Raw genomic sequence first — 20145 nt, forward strand, 5'->3', positions numbered from 1 at the left:
CAGAGGCAAAATACATAATTAAGCAGAAATGTGATAGTGTGGACAGGGCCTTGGCCTGAGACTGAAAAAGGGGACATGGCAGTGATCAACAAAGTCCACAGGATGGCAGCAGAGCTTTATGCTTGGCTGCTGCTGGTGTCTTCAGGACTTTGTGAGATAGGGCGGGGAGTCCCTGAGCCCTAAGCTCCCAAGATGAATGAAAGATAACCCATTTATTCCCATTCCAGAATCCTGAACAGATCTATTCCAGTCCCTTTGCAGCTTTTCCAATACTTGCTTCAGAAAGAACCCGTCATATGCAGTGATAGACAAGCTCTGTAGGTGTTGCTGCACTTTGCACTCGGTTAGGAAACTTAGGCTTAACAGCAGGGGACTTACCTGATGTCTTAGTGATAAAGCTGGGGAGGTGGGGTGAGAGAGAAAGAGAAGACAGGCATAACAGCAACAACCCAGGGCTAAAGGGACCAGTCCTTCTTCCAGCACAGCAAGCAAGTGTATCCTGGAGAGGTGATCTCCACAAGGTTTGGTCAGTGGTGGTGGTGTTGGGGCGGAGAGAGAAGAATGTGGAGGTGTGAGAGCTAATGGGCATTCTTGCATTCTGTTCCTCCGTTTGCAAACATCCTTGTTTCAGGACACCCCTGCCTCCTGCTGGCATAAAGTCAAGTGATCTATCATAGGCCTTCCCCAGGGCTGGGCTACTGCCTGCTGTGTAGCGACTTACATCCCCGTCACCTCGCTTCCATTCCCACTCCCTCTCTCGCGCACACGCACATGCACACACACTTCTTTCTCTGCCCCCATCTCCAAATTTCTGATGCAGAGCCAAGCGAGAGAATTCCCTTGCAATCCAGCATGCAGGCAATTAGCGGCATGGAGTTTGACCAAGCGTGATGTGCACAGGGACCTCGGCTTCTCTGCTGCACAGGCCCTGTCCCCATGTTCAGCAACATTTGCACTGCCAATGCTGCTCAGGTGGGCATGATTGCAGCAAGAGCAACAAGCTTGGCATTTTGAAAAAAATGTCTAACCCAGTCCGTTGCTTTAATAATGAAATTTCCTCCTTCAGCCAGAGCTGTAATGGGGTATTTGAGAAATCCTGGTCTCCCAGCATTAACATGACTATTGCCCTGTTTCCTATCATGCCTTTCTCAGGCAGCCAAGAAGCTCTCTTCATTACCTGCTCATGCTCCCCTGTTTGCTGGCCTTCTATTTCCTCACTGTGCGTAGAAGAGCAGGGGTGGGGAATCTCTGGCTCTCTGGATGTTATTGGAAGCCCATCAGCCCCAGCCAGCATGGCTGAAGGCCAAAGGATGATGGGAGCTGTAGTCTAGCAACATCAGGAGGGCCACATGGAGTAGAACCACCTTCAGAAACTTAATGCATGATGAAGTTTCCTCCTGTGCAAATCCAGTGTGTGTGACTGCCTTGAAAACTGCCTGCTGTTATCACCACCCACTTCTAATTCCACATGAAGATAGAATTGCAATGGAAAAGCATTGGAAGCAACACATTAAGGTGTGGAGAGAAAAGTGAATGCAGAATTTGTGTTAATCCTTATACAATGCAAATTACAAGTGTGTGTGTGTACAGATAGATAGACAGACAGGGCTACAGAACTGCTAGATACTGTATATTTACTAACAGTGGGCCATACAAACAAACAAACAAAGTTCCACACAATTTACCTGCATGGAACATTCATGGCTGTGTGATGCTGCAAAGGCTGTCAGGACTCTGTAATGGATCTGGCACATATATGGAGCAACTTTGCAACTCATCAGCCATACTAGCCTTCCAGGGCCCCCGCCCGCCCCGCCCAAGTGTTTGCAGACTAGCAGGTAGCAAATGCAGAAGAGATTTATGGAGCCCCTTAGCAGCAGCAGGGAATGCCTGTACCTCAGACCTTGTTTTCTCTTAAGTCAACATGGTCTGTAGAAGGGAAGCTCCCATCTTCCCTGACCATTTGATCCTAGGCTGGCTGTGGCTGCTGCAGTGACCTGCAATCGGAATAATGCTGAGCCATGGCTCAAACTCATGCCTCCTCCTCTCATGCTTCTCCTTCCCACTTGCACCATTCACTGCCCCTCCCTCTTCCCCCCCCACCCCGAGTCAAAAGCTTGAGCCATCCTGGTTGAAGAAAGAAACCTTTATTAATAATCTTAATAATCTTAATAATAATAATAAATAATAGTAATAGTAATAATAATAATAATAATACTGTTTATTTGAATGGTCACACCTTCGAAGCGTACAGAATGGGGTGGGGGGGGCGGGCTGATGCTCCCAGGGGGCGGGAGACAGGGCAGCAAATGGGAGGAGCTTTATACAAGGGGGAGGGAGTGGCAAAGGAAGGGGCTATATACAACGGGAATAGAAAAGGAGGATCATCTGGTTGCTGGCGTGTCAGGAGCTTTAATGCTGAGTAGAAAGTGAGGTTTCATGAGATGAATAAGCCAAGGGTGGGGTGGGGTGGGGGGTTTCCAGGGTCAGCATGAGGAAGGACCAGAGTCCATCTGGCTCTGGGAGCAGGTGGCAGGGTGTGGGGAGCGGGCCGTAGGACATGCACCCCTCCCACTATGGGCCATGGGCAGGGAAGAAACCAATGGGAGAGAGTGTGCCCATTAGCGCCAGCAGGTATTTGCTCAGTTTGTGCACAGCCCTTGGTGCACAGCCCCGCCTCACTCCCTGACACCACCATGGGGCTGTGGCCTCCCACGGGCTTGGCCACGCAGTCGTAAGGGTGTGCTTGCCCCAGTGGTGGTGGTGTGTGTGTGGTGGCAACCGTTGGCCCTTTGAGGATAGGGGTTGTAGATCTGGAGACCACGTGCAAGGCGGGGATCGCCTCGGATGATCTCAGCTCTGTGAAGCCACAGTGAGAGTAGCCAGGCCTACTGCAAGGAAGGTAAACGGGGTGCAGCTTCTGACCCCCACTGGGGCTAGTGGGAGCTGGGTTCTCGGGGGAAAGGGGGAAAGTGCAATCTCTTCAAAGGAAAAAAACAACAACACCCCTCTAAAACCCGAGATTCCCACCCACAGAAACAAGGTGGCTGTGCCCAGAAAGTCCCTGGCCTGGCCCTGCCTGGGCATCCCGAGGCCTTGCCAACTTGACAAATGGATGAACCAGCAAAGCACAAAAAGCATTGGGAGGTTCTGGGAAGCGAGAAGCAGGATTGCTAGCCCTGCGGGAGCGCTCGTGGCGTGTTCTGTGGTTAGGGGACGCCCGCAGCTCTTCTTCTTCTTCAGGAGGGCTGGAAGGAAGACGTGGTGGCCTGGGAGGGCCTGCAGAATCCAGTCTGTGTCAGTACCTGTCCCTGGCCCCGTGGGTCTGCAACGGGGTGTGGGGGGGAGCAGGGCACGGGTCTCCCGGTGTGCGGACGGCTTTGCAGAGTCTGTGGGCGGCTGCCGTCCATCCGTCCTGGTCGGTGGGTTGGTCGGTCGGCCGGTGCTTGAGCTCCGTCCGGATGGCCTGTCGCTTGGCTTGTTAGTTTTGTAACTGTTTTGTTGGCTCGTTAAGTTTTGTAACTGTTTTGTTGCTTTGCTTAAAAAATAATATTTTTTTTGTGTGCCCTTCCTGGTCCCAGAAGGAAACAGCTGAAGGTTTCACTACAACAGAAAACAAAGGCAGAACGTTCCATGGAGCAACCTGCAGGCCGCAGGGAGTCAGGGAAGGGCTTTCTGCTCTCTGGGGGTGTGCTGGTCCAAATCTATGTCAGAGCTGGGAAGTGGGACCCTGGGATTCAGTTCCCGGCACCCAGCACCCGCCCCGCCTCCTGTCTCTGCGTAAGTGCCCTCCCCTCCCCTGTCCCCTTTCTGTACAGATGTATGTGCCGGATCTGCTCACACAGAGCGCTGCCCACCTCCTACATGGAATGGCTGCTCCCGATATGAACAAAGGAGCTGGGATCATTCAGCCCACCAGGAGGCTGGTCCCAACCAGCTCCTTCACATTGCTAGGCATGTGGTTTGATGAACCTAGAGAGCAGGGGCTCCTTGCAGGGTCCCCGCTTCCCCCACCCGCTCTCACTCTTGCTGCATGCTTGGCAAGTTGTGCTCCACCTCCCGGCAGGGTGAAACACAGCCCCATCGCATCATTCCTCCGCAAGGGGGCAGCTTCCAACTCCTGCAGGCAGAGGAAGCAAAATTCTCCCTGCTGTTGCTTGGAGGCTGAGTGCATCTAAGCAGTGTAAGGTGGGTTGGGACTGCAGCCTGCACCTGCTGGGATTCTGGAGCAGCCTGGGGCCCTGCCCACCTGGTCCTTGCGTGTGTGTGTGTGTGAGTGAGGAGCGTGGGCAGTTTGCATCCGAGAGGGATAACATCCTGAGTTCTTTTAACTGCACCCTCCCTCCCCTGTGCGAGGACCTGAACACCCGGCAGAATGCAGGGGGCCTGACTGGGGGCCTCTCTCGAGTGCCACTTGTCCCCGGGGCTCGTGGCAGAAAAGCTTGGGAGCAGGGTGGGCTCTAGGGAGGCTCTCCGTGAGGTTCTGCTTGCTGGTGGTGTTTGGTTTTGTTTGGTCTGGTGGAAGCAGGCGCCTGTCCCAACCCCCTGGCTGGTAGCTTTGCAAAATGAAAACAAACTTGGCGGCACACCATCAGAGACAGGTGGGGTGTGAGGCATGAGAGGCGGCTTGAGGTAAAGAAATATGTGGTTTAGGCTGCCGAGGGCCAGCAGCGTGGGGCGGGGGCCCATGTCCATTTGATTTTGGTTTGATTTCTAAGGAGCAGTCAGTGTTACTATTGTGAGGAGGGGCTGGGTCTGTCTTGCTAGTAGGGAGTGAAGCGGCTGTACCCTCCTCGGTATAGACTAGCCTGCAACATCAAAGACGGAGAAAAAGCCAATCAGTATAAAGGAGAGGCACAGCCCATCCCTGCCCTGTTATTTCAGCCAAGACTGGGGTCCCTTGGGACCCCCAAGGCTGGCAGAGGCCTTGCTTAGTGGTGGGGACGAGGTGGTGGTGGTGGTTGGACTCAACTCCCAGCATGCAATGCTGCTGTGGGCCTGGGCTCACAGGAAGTCCAGAAGATAATGGATGGATAAGGCTGATGTACATTTTAAAATAAAATAAAGGAAAGGAAAGCAGAGCTTTCGAAGCTGGAACTTAGCTGTTTCCTATGGACCATTTCAGTAGTAAGGGGGGAGAGATAGATTGTACTCAAGCCTCAGTTCCCCTGGGATCTTCCACCCTGCCTCTCCCCCCCACACCCAAAAGGCCTGAACCCAATTCCTTAAGCCCACGAGATGGCTGCAAAGGCCATTCGTTCCTTGTTTTATCGCTGGGAAGGCACTGGCACTGTGGGGTGGGCTAGTGGCTTGGGTGGGGAGGGTTAGTAAAGCAGGGTGGCTTGGATGTTTCTCCTCTTTGATGCTGTATGTAAAAGCTGATTGCAAGGAGGCATCACTGCAAGAAATGGGTGCGGCAGTGTGTGTGAGATCAGGAGTAGCAGGGAGTGGCATTGGGCTGTGTGCCTGTGCAACCAACCCCACCCTCTGCCCTGCTCCAGTTCTCTACCTAAGAGTTAGCTGCTCTTTCAGAAATGGTTCCTGAGCAAACGGTCACTTCCACTTGGACAAGGTGCTGGACCGCTTTCCCTACAAAGCAGTGCATCAAGGCAGGCTAAATAGGAGGAAGCCTGGTGACAGCCAAGAATGTCGCAGAAGGCCTGCGTATGTCCTTTCTAGTGGCCACGAAAGCAGGAGGGTCTGCACCAGGCCCTGTGTGTGTGGTGTGTTTCTGTCCTTCCCTCCCCACTCTTGGGATTCTCATCCTTAGGCTTCCTTTCCCTGCACAGTGCTGAGGAGGCGGCTGCAGCCGAGGGGTGAGTGTGGATGCCTCCCAACCCCCCCTCTCCTTTTACCCTAAGTGGCCAGCCCAGCCCCAAGGCGGCATGCTTCCCAGACAGCCCCTCGCGCAAATAGGTGGGTGGGAGGGCTCTTACCATAGTGCCAATGCTGTAGGTGGCAGCAGGGCCGATGGTGTGGTGGTAAGGATCTGCAGCTGCATAAACTCGGCCATAACTAGGAGCGAACACAGGGGGCAGCGTTAGAAACTGGGGGGTCGCAGAGTTGCCAACCCTAAATGTTAAGAAAATCATGAATCAGGCCCCGGATGTCATACATAGTTGTTGTTTTTTTAAAGTTATAATACACCTCGACAGAAATGGCAGGATTATTTTCTGAGTTGTTAGGAAACAGCCCACCACCGAGCTTTCGGTCTCCTCCATATACACTCACAGAGCACTTCAAACTCTGGACACCCTTAGAATACGCCAAGATTTGTGAGCCACGTGCAAACTGCATCTTCATTCCCACCACTCTGGTTCCTTAAGCCCGGATGAAATTCCCCCTGAACACCTTCAGAAGGTCTAAGGGAAGGAAGCCGTTACTACCGGTAGCAACCAAGGGCTGGCCACTGGGAAAGTGTTGCAAACAAGGGAAATTCTGTGCTTGGCACCAGAGGGCAGGGGAAAATACGCAAAGTCTGAAAAGAACCAAGAGCGTAAAAGAAACACACATTAAAATAGGTTGCGAGATGTGCATTCGGAAGCACCTGCTCAAGCCCAGCCCTTGCCCATCACCTGTGCTGCCTTGTTGCAATGGCAGTGGGCATACTGCGAACTGAAAGAGCTGCCCTGGCATGGACTGCTGCTCCGGTTCCACCTTGCGGACTATCTCCCGCTCTCACTGGCAGCACAACTCCCAGGCCTCTGGCCAGAATGACACATTACATGCCCAAGTTGTGTTTCCAGTCCCCTGGGCATTGCTTCTCTGGTGCAAAGTGGCAATTGCAGGGTAGGGGGCGGCGAGGTGTGCGAGACAGAAGCAAGTGCCTGGAACCCCTGTTTGGCCGGAAGTGATGAGTGTGGGAAGAATGAAACAGGTGCCTGCCCCTTCCTCAGACTTGAGAGAACAAAGGCATTGGCAGCCCAGAGAGGGAAGGAGGAGGGAGGCTAGCTAGGGAGAGGCACCCCAACTTGGGTACCTAAAAAATCTGACCAGCTCCTAGATTAGCTGTGGAGGAACCTTTGACCTGTCAGATGTTGCTGAACACTGAGTTCCAATCATCCCTGGCCACTGGCCATGCTCACTGGGGCTGATGGGAGCTGTGGCTCAGCAACATCCAGAGGGCCAAAGGTTTCCCACACTTATCCTAGATCAGGAGTGGGGAACCTCAGGGCAAAATGGTCCTCTGAAAACTCCCTGGGCTAGAAAAGGTTCCCTGACTGGATGTTGCCCTAGATGGTCAACATTAAGTCTGTGATGCTGTTCATCTGTGCTTATTAGAAAAAGGAGATGGAGGAGGAATCGGAGTGAATTACAGTGTGGCAACCTGATGGAAAAGGGGATCGAGATGAACAGAACTGGTTGTGTGTGGCACACAGGAAATAGAGGCTGAATAGCTTCCTGGCCGCCTCAGGAAAACAGGAAAGGGTGCAGGAGGATGGGGACCAGGGTCTGGATCAGATCCTTTGGCAATATTGGATCATATGAACAAGAGGAAGAAATTATAAGAGGATTTTGTGTGTGAGGAGAAGGAACAAAGAGCTTAATTCCAGGGGTTCTTAGACTAGTATTTCAAAAAGGAGAATGGAGTTGCAAGACTGATATTCAATAGCTAAAGTCTTAAAGCAGTAAAAGCTCAGGGGATTTTAAGAATGCTTAGTATTTATAGTTCAAATTACTTTGTGTGCATAATGATAACTTGGAGGTTTGGATGCTGCAATGGCTCTAAGTGGGGCTGCCCTTGGGTCTGGATTGGAGGCTTGTGGTAGGCAGATTGTGGATGGGGGCTTCTGGTCAGGGTCCTTTCCAACTCTACAATTCCATGATTCTAGAACATGTCACACCATTGTTAAAACAGCTGCTCAGGGATCACTGAGATCATACGCAGGAGTGTCTTTGGTTTCCCCCAGAGTTGGTGACAACAATGAGAAGCCTTCAGTATCATCAGCCCAGTCCTATGGAACACGCTGCCAACAGAGATTCAGCAACCGTCTTCTGTGACAACTTTTAAATGCCACTGAAAAGTTTTCTGTTCTGCCAGGCCTATGCAGGCAATTAAGAGTACACCTGTTGTACTCTGTTGATGTTAGTTCTTTAATTTTAAAGTTAACTTTCGATGATTTTATTGTTTGGTTTTATGTTTTCATATGGCTGTAAACTGCTGTGATATAGCTTTATGATACAGGGGTATATAAACACTTTTAAATAGATAAACCACCCCAGTAATTCTTGACACAGCCCTGTAAGGTAGGCCAGCATTATTACAGATGGGGAGGCTGAGATTATGTTGGGATTCGCCTAAGACCACCCTTGTGGCTTAAGTGAGATCCAGCCTGTAGCTCAGAGGGAGTGGCAGGGGTGGGGGAACCTGCCACTCCCTCTAGAGATTGCTGGGCTACAGCTCTCGTTGGCCAAGTTGGCTGGAGCTGGTGGGAGTTTGAGCCCAACAATGTCTGTAGGGACACACAGCTCCCCCTCCCCCTGCTCTAACCATTGTGCTCCAACCATTAGAACGCCTATACATTAAGTAAAATGTGGGCATTTTAAACCAAGCAGAATAACTAAACATGCATTTTCCCCTTTGTTGAGAAATAATAGATGTGGAAAACTTTATACCATAATTTATTTAAAAGTCCATTTATATTTTCCAGGAGACTCATGAGAAGGACCTGGCAAGAATCTAATAGGTTGTTTGCAGCTCTTTCCTGGGAAAACTGGATGGGTTCCCCACCCCTCACCCTTATTCTCTCTCCATGTTTTTCATCTGCATGCTTCCATGGAGGAAGAATGTCATGTTGGAGTGATCTAAAAGTAGTTACCGTTCAACCATTTCCCTGATATTCCACCGATAGACTAATTAAATGACAATCAACCTGCATTTCTAATAGAATACTAAAAGACCAAGGTAGTAAAGGGGTGAGGTGAATGTTAATCAGTGTGAATTAACAACCAGATAAATAATATTTCCTCCAGCTTTCCAGTAAGATAACCACAGCCACCTTTGTCATAATTTGGATATTAGAAGAACGAGGGGACCGTGAAGGGTTAAATACAGCTGCATTGTTACCACAGTGCTTTGCCCTGCAAGAGAGGCCACCTAACAGGCCCTGCAGAACTTGGTCATGTTCCATACAGTTGCTCCATATCCATATGAAGTTAGGCATGTCCACCAGACTAGACTAGACTAGACAAGACTAAAATAAAATATTGATTCCTATAGGTGTAAAAGGAAGGAAGCTGATTCTCATGAACAACTGGTATTGGAGGCACATTATAATAAGAGCCAGGGATCAGGTCAGATTCTAGAGTGAGTCTGGATAGTTCAGCTGGTTAGAGCCAGGTGCTGAAAATGCCAAGGTTGCAGATTTGATGGGACAGCTGCATATTCCTGCATTGCAGAGGGTTGGATTAGATGATCCTCAGGGACCCTTCCAACTCTACGATTCTATGCGCTGCTGAGCCCTGGAGTTTCCTATCCAGACAGGTCGAGCAATGGCCCTCACAGATGCAGAAGCGGGTTTGCAGAGGATGGGAACACTGCCTGCTGAAGGCAATGATGGCCCACCTTCCTCACTCCTTGGGGTGTCCTATCCAGGCCCCGTAAACTGGTGGTGCTGGTGGGGACAGCGCGGGGGCACCCTTCCTCATCCTTGTGGTCGAGGATGCTGGCTGATAACACTGGGCAGGGGAACAGGCCATGAACCGCAAGATCAGGACTAATAAACAGGTAGGGCTGCTTACCTGTCACTGTAAGCTGCTGCTGCCGCTGCCGGCTGAGCATATCTGTAGGCTGCGTAACCCCCCTGGAGCAAAGAGGAGAGACAAAAAGTTACTGCGAGGGCTGCGGTTCCTGTGCCGGCAACCAGGAAAGGAGGCATCGTGTGCCATGAGGCTGGTTCTCAGCAAAGAAGCTGGGCACCCCAGGTGCTAACCAAGCTCAGGAGGGACGCATGCAGCCACCCCACCAGACTAGCCCGACACCAGTCTCATTAGCATTCCCCGGGGATCTCACTAACATTAACCTGCAGAAATTAAACATGCTGAGGAGAGAATGTCACCTCCCTGGCGGGTGGCGGTGTTAACGAGATGTCGCCTCTGATAAATCCGTCAGTGTGCGTCTGAAATATTGCCCAGAGCACTTTAAATATGGAGGGGGAAATGCCGCTAGAAGACAGCATGCTGACACTGGACCAGCAAATAAATCCTGCCCTGGGGGGGAGCAGCTGTAGAAGGCACAGGGCCACTGGCAGGTCGAACCTGCGTGCGATCCTGAGCGCCACCCCTGTCCCAACATGCTCTGCTGTTTTGCAGCGGTCCTCCCGCAGCACGTATGCGGGGAAGCTTATTTCAAGCTATTTCCTTCACTGCCTTGCTGCTATGGGGGACTCTGCAATGGCGGGGTGGGGGTAGGGAGAGTCAATGGCACACACACCTCATAAGCAGCAACTCAGGAGCAGTGAAAAGGGATAGAGCGGATTGGGGGGTTGGTTTAAAGTTGCTGCCTTACCTCCTCTGTTTCCCAATACCCCGAGACCAAGCAGAATATCCTTTGCGCTTGCGTTGCGTTTGCAAGTACTGGCCCTGCAAATCCCCCGCCCGGTTGTCTCTCTTAACCAAGTGAGCAGGTGGGATTTGTCAAGACATGAAATATCCTTCCCAGAAGATCATGTGCCTATTTACCAGCGCGTGTGTGTTTGTGGGGGTGGGAGAGGAGTGGCGTAGCACGAGAACCAGCCGATGGGCTACTGCAGCTTGGACTGGAAAGTCAACAAACGAGAATTTCTCTCTCTCTCCCCCCCCCCCCCCGTAAGAGCAAATTGAGAAAGGCTGGACTTACATAAATTTCAGCACCGTAGAATCCGTCCTGGTAAACCACTCTGCAGAGGAAAAAAGCAAAATGCAACGGTGACTTATGGCTGCGTGCGAGGCACTTTGAAGTCCATTCCGTGTGACTGCACATTTGTTTCAAAGGGCAACCCTGGCTCTGGCATCAAACGGACCTCTGTGACTCTGGTTTTCAATGCTGTTAATGGCCTCTCTCTGCCTCGACGGCGGGGGAGATGCAAATGTGCTAGTCATCAAGCTGGATGGGGGCGATCTGCCTGACAGGCAAGTGGGATGACCAAGAAGGAGCAGATGCTCCTTCGGGGAATCTGGCCGCAGCCACTCAGATATGTTCCATGCTTAAGCATGCACATGGATGCTATGACTACTCATGCATAGGGAATAGAAAGAGTCTGTAAAGGATGCAGCTTCTGTGCCTACTATGGCCACCTGTCCCATCCTGCATGGCCTCTAATCATCGTCTACCTCCACCTTTGGAGGCAGCAATGCTTCTGAATAGCAGTTCCTGGAAACCGCTTGCAGGCTTCCCACAGCATCTGCTTGGCCGGGGTGAGAACAGGATGCTGTACTAGATGGGCTCTATTATGTTCCCGTCTTTCCTTGCCCAGCTGTCCCTCATGCTCCCCTAGCTGCCAAATAAATCAATAAGTAAAATCTACACTGCACAAATCAGTTTCAGACTAGAGCATACAAATAAACATTTTGCGCAAAGCACATCTGCATGAATGCAACTGGATTGCATAATTTATGATGGGCAGAGAAGTTGAGGGTTCTTGCAGGCGGGGAGGAAGTGCACAACTACACAGTGTGCTTTCCCAGCTGTGCGATGGTTGTGATATGCGAAGTGTCACATGAGTGTCTTCTATGTGGCAAGTACATGGGTTTGGCAATCACACCCACTGGACTCCTTTAGCACTATTATCTGCATAGTCACAGTATTAAAACCAAACCAAACCAAACCAAACCAAACCCTCACTTTATATATAACTGTCAGTTTCTATTTCACTACACAGAAGAGATTATACAGGGAACAACCATTTTGCACATTACTAAGGCATGCGTGTGCACCACTTTGGGCCCCGGAAGGGGGCGGAATGGGCTGATGCATGCATTGGCCTGCAATGCAACCCCTGCGCCAGTGGGAAGTTGCCTGTATTCCTCCACCTCACAACATAAAAAAATAATAATGTAAAGAGGTAAACAGGGACAAATCTTCTGAAAGAGCCAAGACAAAATGGCTACTGAAAACCTTCGGTCTTCCTGCTGAGTGTGCTAGTCAGAGTGTTACTTCTATGGCCAGCTATCCTATTCAAAGAGGCCGCCTTTCTCTAGGTGAAATGGGCAGTCAGCCAGGTGCAGGCCAGGGCTTGCCCCAAATATGGCTGGAGATGTAGTCAGGGCAGGGCAACTGAGAAGTGTTCCCCCTGAGGCTTGCTCGTGAGGAAAGAGACCAATAGCCTGTTGTCTCTGTCCAAAGAGCCCAAAGGCTCCCCCCCGCCCACCTTTCAAAGGCCCCTGTCTCTGCGGCAAATACTCACGCTCCGTAAGCGGGGATGGGCGGAGGTGGGGGAGCTGCCCGGAACGTGTTGTAGACTGTGCGCCCCCGCCCCCGTAAGTGCGCCCCCCGGTACGCTACCGCTGTTCCTGTGGCTGGGTATGGAAAGCCTGTCACTGTGGGAGAGAAAAGGAAACCCCCATGAGCACCCCAGAAGAGTCCTCTCCTTATGCCAGATGTAGCCTGCCCACCTCTGTGTGGCAGAGGAGAGATCCCCCCAGAGAGGAAGAGAGGAGCTTGCCCCTCTTCAGGTGTCCTGAGAAATATCCTCATGCGCCTGGGAGAAGGACACCTGCCTTCATCCCGCCCTTTCTTCTCTGTTATATACACACCCTCTGGGGATCTTTCTGCACCCAAAACTCCCCCCCCCCCCTGCTCCACTGTCTTGAGAAGAGCTCCATAGTATGACTCCTCCTCTGGCCTGTTTCACTGAGGTCCTAAGGATAGCACCCTGCCCCCAGCCCCCCCCCCTGTGTTTTGTCACAGGCACCTGTGTCAAGAACAAGCAAGCAAGGAATAGGTTTTTCTGCTCCAAGGCTTAGCAGCCTTGCCAGCTTATCTAAGGGGCAGATCTTGCCCAGGGACCTGGTCTGATCCAGACATTACCTGCATAGAACTCTGGGCCATAGACGGTGCCCACCACAGGGTTCAGTTTCCAGCCTGGGGAGGAAGAACAAGGAGACGTGAGAGCATCACCCTGGCCCATACCTGTCCTGCGCTCTCACTGCCAGCCCCACCTGTCAGAGACCTAGGTGAAAGGCCTAAGGAGCTCTGGGTCAAGCTTTCTAGCAAAAAAGAGCCAGTTTTGTCATTTGTACTCCTCCCCAGGATGTACTACAAAATCAGGCTCCACGCCTGCCCATGCCCTGACACAGCCCCCCACCCACCCCACCCCACAGAAAGCATTTTTTTAAAAGGCCTGCCAGTCTTCCAGCAATGACCAGCTCTGGCCTAGCACACCCTCTTGCCACAGCTTCACTCCATTACCATTTGTGTAGGGATTGGCTGCCTTCTTGTTTGTCATTACCCGGGCTGTGGCGTTGTTGACCTGGCGACACAAAGCACAGAGAAAGTGAGTTAGTGGCAGGCCTTGGACCAAAATATCCTCCTCCCAGGAGGGAACCTGGGACTGGAGACGCAAGGAACGTTTCAGGACTGACAAAAGCCAATTGGGGTTTGGACCAGATTCTCCAAAGAGTATGGGCTGGAAACCCTGCCTGCATATGCCAGGTCTGGCAATGCCCCGATTTCCTTATCTTAGGTGTACAGCCTTTTGGAGCACGCAGGCTTCAGATGTGTTGAGTGGGAAGTTGAATTTGGAGCTTTCAAAGGAAACGTTCCTGAACCTCTCCATTCCCAGCATAATGTTCAACACCCAGCATGCAGGGAGGGCCCTGCCCAGACTTCATGCACAGTGGGAGATCCATTCACCGCACAGGCTTGTGAAGATGCAAAGGAACCACACAGGGGCAGGAGCTCCAGAAAACAATGGCGTCAACACCAGCTCAGCACCGCCTGTCCTCCTTTGACCACAGCCCTGGCGAACTCGAGCAACATTATTCTGCAAGAAGCATCTTATATGGCACAACACTTTGTGCCTCAGTGTGATCAAGAAGGGTCCACCAGGGCGAAACCAAAGGCCTTGCTCCATCTCACCTCCTAACTCACTGACACTGAGGCTGCCCATCATGTAACATTTTGAAGAAAACAACCAGAACCACAACTAAGAAGGAAGCCAATAGCAATACGACTACCCTTTAGGGACTAGGCGTCGCAAGTGGTTCAATCTGGCTGGCGCCTGGGAGGTTGGGGGATTTGGCAGTATCATGCTTGCCCTCCCTCCAGCTATTCCCTGGCAGATCCCAGCAGACTCCTGCTGGAGAAGGTCTGCCCTCCCCTCCCTCTTTTGCTCTGTGCCCCATCCCTCCCCACCACCTACGGGAGATCAACAGCACAGGGCATGCAACATCCACTCGCCCCGCCTGTGTGTGTCCTGGGAGGCCAGAGGTAGAAATGGTTAGAGAAGAAAGGGGTGTCTGTGTGTGCGCATGTGGGGAGCAAGTGTGACTCCTAACGCCCCGACGCAGAGCAGGCAGTGCACATGTTCGCACCTCGATCTTGCGTCCCTCTACGATGGTGCCATTCAGCTTCTCCCGTGCCCGATCGGCATCTGCACTAGTTTCAAAAGTTACAAACCCAAAACCCTGTGAGTGGGGGAGAGAAAGGGAAATGGAGAGAGAAAGAGAAAGAGGGGGATTTGGGAGGGAGGGTGGAAGAGGAGTAGGAGGAAGAGAATGAGAAGGGTGGGGAACGGGGTGGGTGGGACAGGACAGAGAGAGGGGGGTGAGTAAGGAGCAGTAGAGAGAAGAATCCCCCAGGGCCTGGGAGAAGAGGCAGGATGTGAACTTCCCAAGAGACCCCCCCCAAGGGCCGAGGGGGGGGGAGGGACAAAGCAAGGAGAAGGGGAGGGGGTAAGGCTCAAGAGGAATAAGGACAGGCGCCAGCTTCCCAATAGGCCAAAATTGCAGGGCAAGACGTAGCAGAGTGCATTGCGGCTGCCTCATGGGAAGAGTGAGTGAGGTGTTCTGGACTGAGCTACTGGTACTTGCAATCCATTCCACCTAGAGAGGCATTATATTACTGGAGATCCGTTACAGTATATTCATTCACTTTCTGAATGTCTGACGGAAACTGTGGGAAGTCCTCATTCTTTGACCAGGACCAAAGGCCAAACCAGACAGTGACATGGGAATCTGGGACTAGGGGGATCTCCTAACACCTTTTCCAAAGTTTAAATGCAACCTGGGGTGTGGATAAAAGATGAGGTGGTGATTGGGAGGGTTTTAGCCCTTTCCCTGTCATTGCAATTTCCCATTTGGAATACTCCCCCCCCCCAAAAAAACCTTGCCATTAGCTACTTTTGGGAAATGGGGGAAACATAGGCACCTAGGTTATACATGCCCACACCTACTGCTACCCCCCTGCCCCAAAAGCTAATATAAGTTTTGTGGCAGGGCGAGGGGTGAGGTGGGGATTTGAATCAGGAAGACATTGTAGGGAGAAAGGAATACTAGTTGTTGGGAATCACAGGTGGAAGTGCTGTTGCACTCAGGGTCTGCTTGAGGGCTTCCCTTGGACACCGGGATAGCCACTGTGAGAACAAAATGCTGGACAACGTGGGCTTTTGGCCTGATTCATCTTACGTTCTTACAGGTTAAACATCCCCTTTTCCCAGTGCCATGCTCCTGATCCAATTCCCCACCCACACTGTGACATACACCAATGAGAAATTAAGCTATGAAAAAGACACAATCTGATTTGACCCCAAAAGTCCAATATTGAACCTGATGAAACGGGCCTAGGAAAACTCAGCAAATGTGTTATTTAGCAGCTGGGAGAAATTTCAAATCCTGTCAAACTAAATGTCCTCCTGGAAACAAAATGCAAACTACGTTATTAAGTATTTTGGCATCTATTTCTGAAAAAGACCCATGCTCAACTCTATCTCCTCCAAAACCTTTGCAACAACTTGCCTTATGTAAAACATTTCTCCCCTCTTTTAATTTGAGTGATTTCCAGTTTCACCATGAGAGGGTGTTCTTTTCCTGCAATTAAGTTGCCTTAGCTATAAGGTTTGCAGCTCCTAGTTTTATCACCTTTCCAACCTTACTCTCTCTGTAGCTTGCTTCAGAGTTAGAATCTGAAGAATGCACAAACCTGATATGTGGAGTATCTTCATTCAGCATATTCACTTTTAGGGTGAAAGTTAAAACACCAAACTTTGATTCTAAGTCAATGGCTGTAGGGTTTTAGGGGGCGGGTGGGAGAGAGGGGTGATTAGAAACTAGGTAGACAACTTGAGGCACAGAGGGGAAGCTGGAAGGGGCAAGAGGGCAGTCTGGACCCTGGGAAGGCGCACCGACACTGATGTTTGGGTTGCACCAGACACCAACATGCTGAACCCACCTTGGAGCCACGCTCATTGAAAATGATCTCAACATCCAGGATCTTTCCAAATTGCTGCAGAACAAAACAAAAACAAAAGCAAATAAGGGATGGAAGGTAAAAATAGGAGTAATCATTCCCTGTCCACTCCATCTTAGCATGTCTGCTTTCATTTACTCATTTATTAAATTTAAATACCACCCTTCACCTGAAGACGACACAGGGCGGTTTACAGTACAAACCCACAAAAATCCGTACAGTGATACCTCTGGTTGTGAGCAGGATCCTGAAAAGGTCGCATCCTGAGTGCTGCGTCTGTGCAGGCGCGTGACGTAATTCATCACTTCTGCGCAAAGCGCGATTTAGCACTTCTGCGCATGCACGCAGGTCACGGACGTGCCAAACCCGGAAGTAACCCGTTCTGGGACTTCTGGGTTTGGCGCGTCCGTATCCCGAAAAGACGCATCCTGAAGCGGACGTAACATGAGGTATGACTGTAATGTAATAACAAGTAACCAGTAACCAATAACCAGTAACCAATAAAAACAACCCTGTGGCTATTTAAAAGGCCATAGACAATTTAATTAGTCCAAGGCCTGGGAGAACAGAAATGTTTCATATGGTGGGGGTGGAGGCGGTCCTTGAGGTATTGCAGTCCTGAGCCTTTTAAGCTGTCCGTTTACTCAAAAAGGGGCACTGTGTCCTGGTAACCTCTGGAATCTGGGGAGTATTGTACTGGAATCTGGGGAGAATTGTACTGGCAACTGAATCCACCACGGGTGACATGAAAGCATCCTACACAACTGAAATAGCAAGCTTGCTTGTGGGAAGGGAGGGGCATAGAAATGTTCATGATGTAACAGAGTGGAATAACTGGGGGGGGGGGCTCCAGGGAGTGCTGTTGCTGTTCCCCAGCATCTGCCACCTGAGGTCATTGCCACACTCTGTCTAATGGTAGAGATGGCCCTGACCCTATCCGGGTATATCAGGGATTGAACCCGGAACCTTTTGCATTCAAAGAATATGCTCTGTCCTTTCCTTTGGTAACAACATTTGATCCCACCAATTAAGGATGTTGTAAAATTCCAGTGGCATAGGAAGTGGAAATTGCTGCAGTTTGCATGCTTGTCTGTGGTCAGCAACAGAGATCAGTCAAGCAAATAGTCAATACTCTTTCACAATGTCATTGGTTTTCTTAAGTCCGCAGACTTACAAAATGTAGCTGATTTTTTTTATTGCTTCTGACGTATCCTTTACGTTGAAACAAATGTAGGTAACTTACATAATTTATGCTAAAAAGTGGACGGCAAGGTGAATAACGTATTTGGCAGGAACCAAACTGCAGTGGAACAGAAACAGTGATGCCCGCGACAGGGCAGGATCAAAATGGCAGCACTGGCTCTGCCTGTAGCAGGTACTCAGAGCTCTCCGGGGACACTTGTCAGCATGCTTAGCGAAAGAGGTTGTGCGGGCAGTGAGAGGAATGGACTCACCCCAAACATTTGCCGCAGGTCAGGGTCCCGGAAGCGGAAAGGGATGTTGGAAACGTGTAACCGTTTGGGCTGCTGCTTGTCAGAACCACACTCTGGCGGGTGTAGCGTCTGGTTGTCTGTCTGTGCCGCTTCATCTGTGTGCTGGGGGTGAAGGGGAAAATTAAAGAGAGATTCCACTGTGATCTCACCACTGTTTTGTGCTTGCTGAAGACCATCACTGCTCCTTGCAAAAGCTGGTTGCAGATATATGGGCCACCTGCAAGAGTGCTAAGTGTTGGGAGTTAGGATTTGCACGTGGCCATTGGGTTTTGAGTACAGTACGTGGTGATATGAACTCACGGTGATGGACGGGGAGAGGGTGCAGCTGCAAACCTTTAACAGCATACAGAGATCATTGGAGATATGGAGATAGTTAAGATTGTGAGCTGCTCATCCCTCACCATTCACAAATTCCCTATCTGGCTACAGGCCTTAACCCCAACTGCAGAATGGGAATAATGACACTGGCTTACCTTAGAGGGTGTTCTTAGGCATTCTGATCATTATTACATTTGTGTTCATGAGAGAGCAGGATAAAGATTGGTGCCGCCACAACGGTGGGCAGGGACAAACAAAGCGGTCCTGGCTTGACCCCTCTGGGCTTGCATGTGGGTCTGCATGTGTGCAGCCATGTGGGGAGGCAGAGCTCACTCTCCTCGCTGTGCGGTGGCAAGGAGCCAGCCTGGCACTCAGGGACGGAGGAATGGCTGGGAACTGCTCACTCAGCGCTTCCTCACTGAGCTGCATTACAACCACATCATTGGCACGATGGGATTGGCAAGCAGCCAAGCAGGTAGATTACAAGTGATTAGGGACACAAGGGGAGCCAGGAAACTTAAGCACTGAGCCACAAATGCCCACGGGGCAGCAGGGGCACCGGCATTGCCTCTGTGAACTTGCCTCCTGCTGCACAAGCCCTCGGCTCTATTTCAGGCCCCATTCACCACCCCTTGCTGTCTCTTATCCCAGATAAGCCAGGAGAAGGGTGAGGGGTTTTGATCTGCTGCTTCAGCCTACCTGCTTGCCCATAATGCCGCCCCTCGGTCTTGAACCAGGACGTTTGCACATGGACTGCAGAGCAACCTGGCTCCATACTTGCATCCTTGCAGATAGAACCACCCTCCTCCTTCCCTACCTGACTGCAGGCTTCCTTGAACTGGCCTGAAAACCTACTCTGCAGGTCCTCTCTGGGCCAGGGCTGGTTCCCTTTCACGGGTTCTCTTTCAAGCACGGAGTGTCTTACCGGTACTGTTTGTGTGCCCGCTATGGATTGCGTGCTGGCGTCGGTGCCCGGCTGTTCGGTGTGGCTCTGTGCTGGCGTGTAGAGAGTCAAGGCATGCTCAGGTACCGTGCTCTGCCCCGAGTAGTCCTGTGCTGGGTGTGGGTGTGGTGGAGGAGCGTACTCTGCAGGGATGCCATTCTGCGGGGGTGGTGGGTATGTGGCTGGGGGGTAGGGCTGGGCCATTGCGTCAGGCGGAGCCGTGGCGTCCTGGTTGCCCTGCAGAGACATAATAATGAGAGAAACGTGTTGACTCATTGCCTGGAGCTTCATGAGGGTCCACGAGCGTTTTCTATCCATGGTCCCCTCTTCCCCTCCCAAATGGCTGATACAAGTCCATCCAATGACTCGCTGGAGTTGCAGCAATCTTCCCCTCGGTGCAAGGCTGTAATTGAAGGTGTCTCCTACATGCCAGTCAGTGATGTGTTGAACCAATAAATAAAGAAATCCAAATTCTGCATCATGAAGATGGGGGGTGGGTGGGTGGGGAAGGGAGTGATGCAAATTGTTAACATCTGCAGGTGTGCACAAATGTATCCTTGCTTTCAGTTAATTTAATTGAAAGTTTGTGACACTGGGAGAATTAAAAGGAGAAATGTGCATGACAACTGAAGGGAGGTTACAGGTAGGTAGCCGTGTTGGTCTGGGTCGAAGTAAAATGAAAAAATTCCTTCAGTAGCACCTTAAAGACCAACTAAGTTTTTATTTTGGTATACCAAAATAAAAACTTAGTTGGTCTTTAAGGTGCTACTGAAGGATTTTTTTCATTTAACTGAAGGGAGGTCAGGTATTTTATAACCTTCTTGTTAGATGACCCGTTTTGTATGCCTCTTTATTTTAATGTAGTCTCCTTTGATTTTGTTGTTATGTTCATAGAATAATTGTACCGTAGAATCATAGAATTGTGGAGTTGGAAGGGACCACGAGGTCATCTAGTTCAACCTTCTACAGTGCAGGAATCTTTTTGCCCAAAGTGGGACTCGAACCCA

At 50.9% G+C, this 20145-nt stretch overlaps 1 protein-coding gene across 1 annotated transcript; it reads right to left on the reverse strand.

The window, feature by feature from the left end:
• Positions 1-2294: 2294 nt before the first annotated feature.
• Positions 2295-19342, reverse strand: RBFOX3 (RNA binding fox-1 homolog 3). The gene is made up of 11 exons (XM_035104189.2): positions 19121-19342; positions 17839-17979; positions 16367-16420; positions 14512-14604; positions 13388-13448; positions 13007-13060; positions 12384-12516; positions 10838-10877; positions 9742-9803; positions 5937-6015; positions 2295-4808 (listed from the first exon to the last, which is right to left on the reverse strand). The coding sequence occupies exons 1-11, from the start codon at positions 19340-19342 to the stop codon at positions 4764-4766; spliced, it is 984 nt and encodes a 327-aa protein (XP_034960080.1). The 3' UTR covers positions 2295-4763.
• Positions 19343-20145: the final 803 nt, after the last annotated feature.

The sequence above is a fragment of the Zootoca vivipara genome, chromosome 2 (genome assembly GCF_963506605.1).
Source record: "Zootoca vivipara chromosome 2, rZooViv1.1, whole genome shotgun sequence".
Taxonomy (NCBI): Eukaryota; Metazoa; Chordata; class Lepidosauria; order Squamata; family Lacertidae; genus Zootoca; species Zootoca vivipara.

Coding starts and splice junctions, on each gene's coding strand:
- RBFOX3 (XM_035104189.2), bottom strand. CDS start 19,342: ATGGCCCAGCCCTACCCCCCAGCCACATACCCACCACCCCCGCAGAAT. Junction 17,980..19,120: donor CGGGCACACAAACAGTACCG/GTAAGACACTCC, acceptor CTTCACCCCCAG/CACACAGATGAAGCGGCACA. Junction 16,421..17,838: donor ACCTGCGGCAAATGTTTGGG/GTGAGTCCATTC, acceptor TTTGTTCTGCAG/CAATTTGGAAAGATCCTGGA.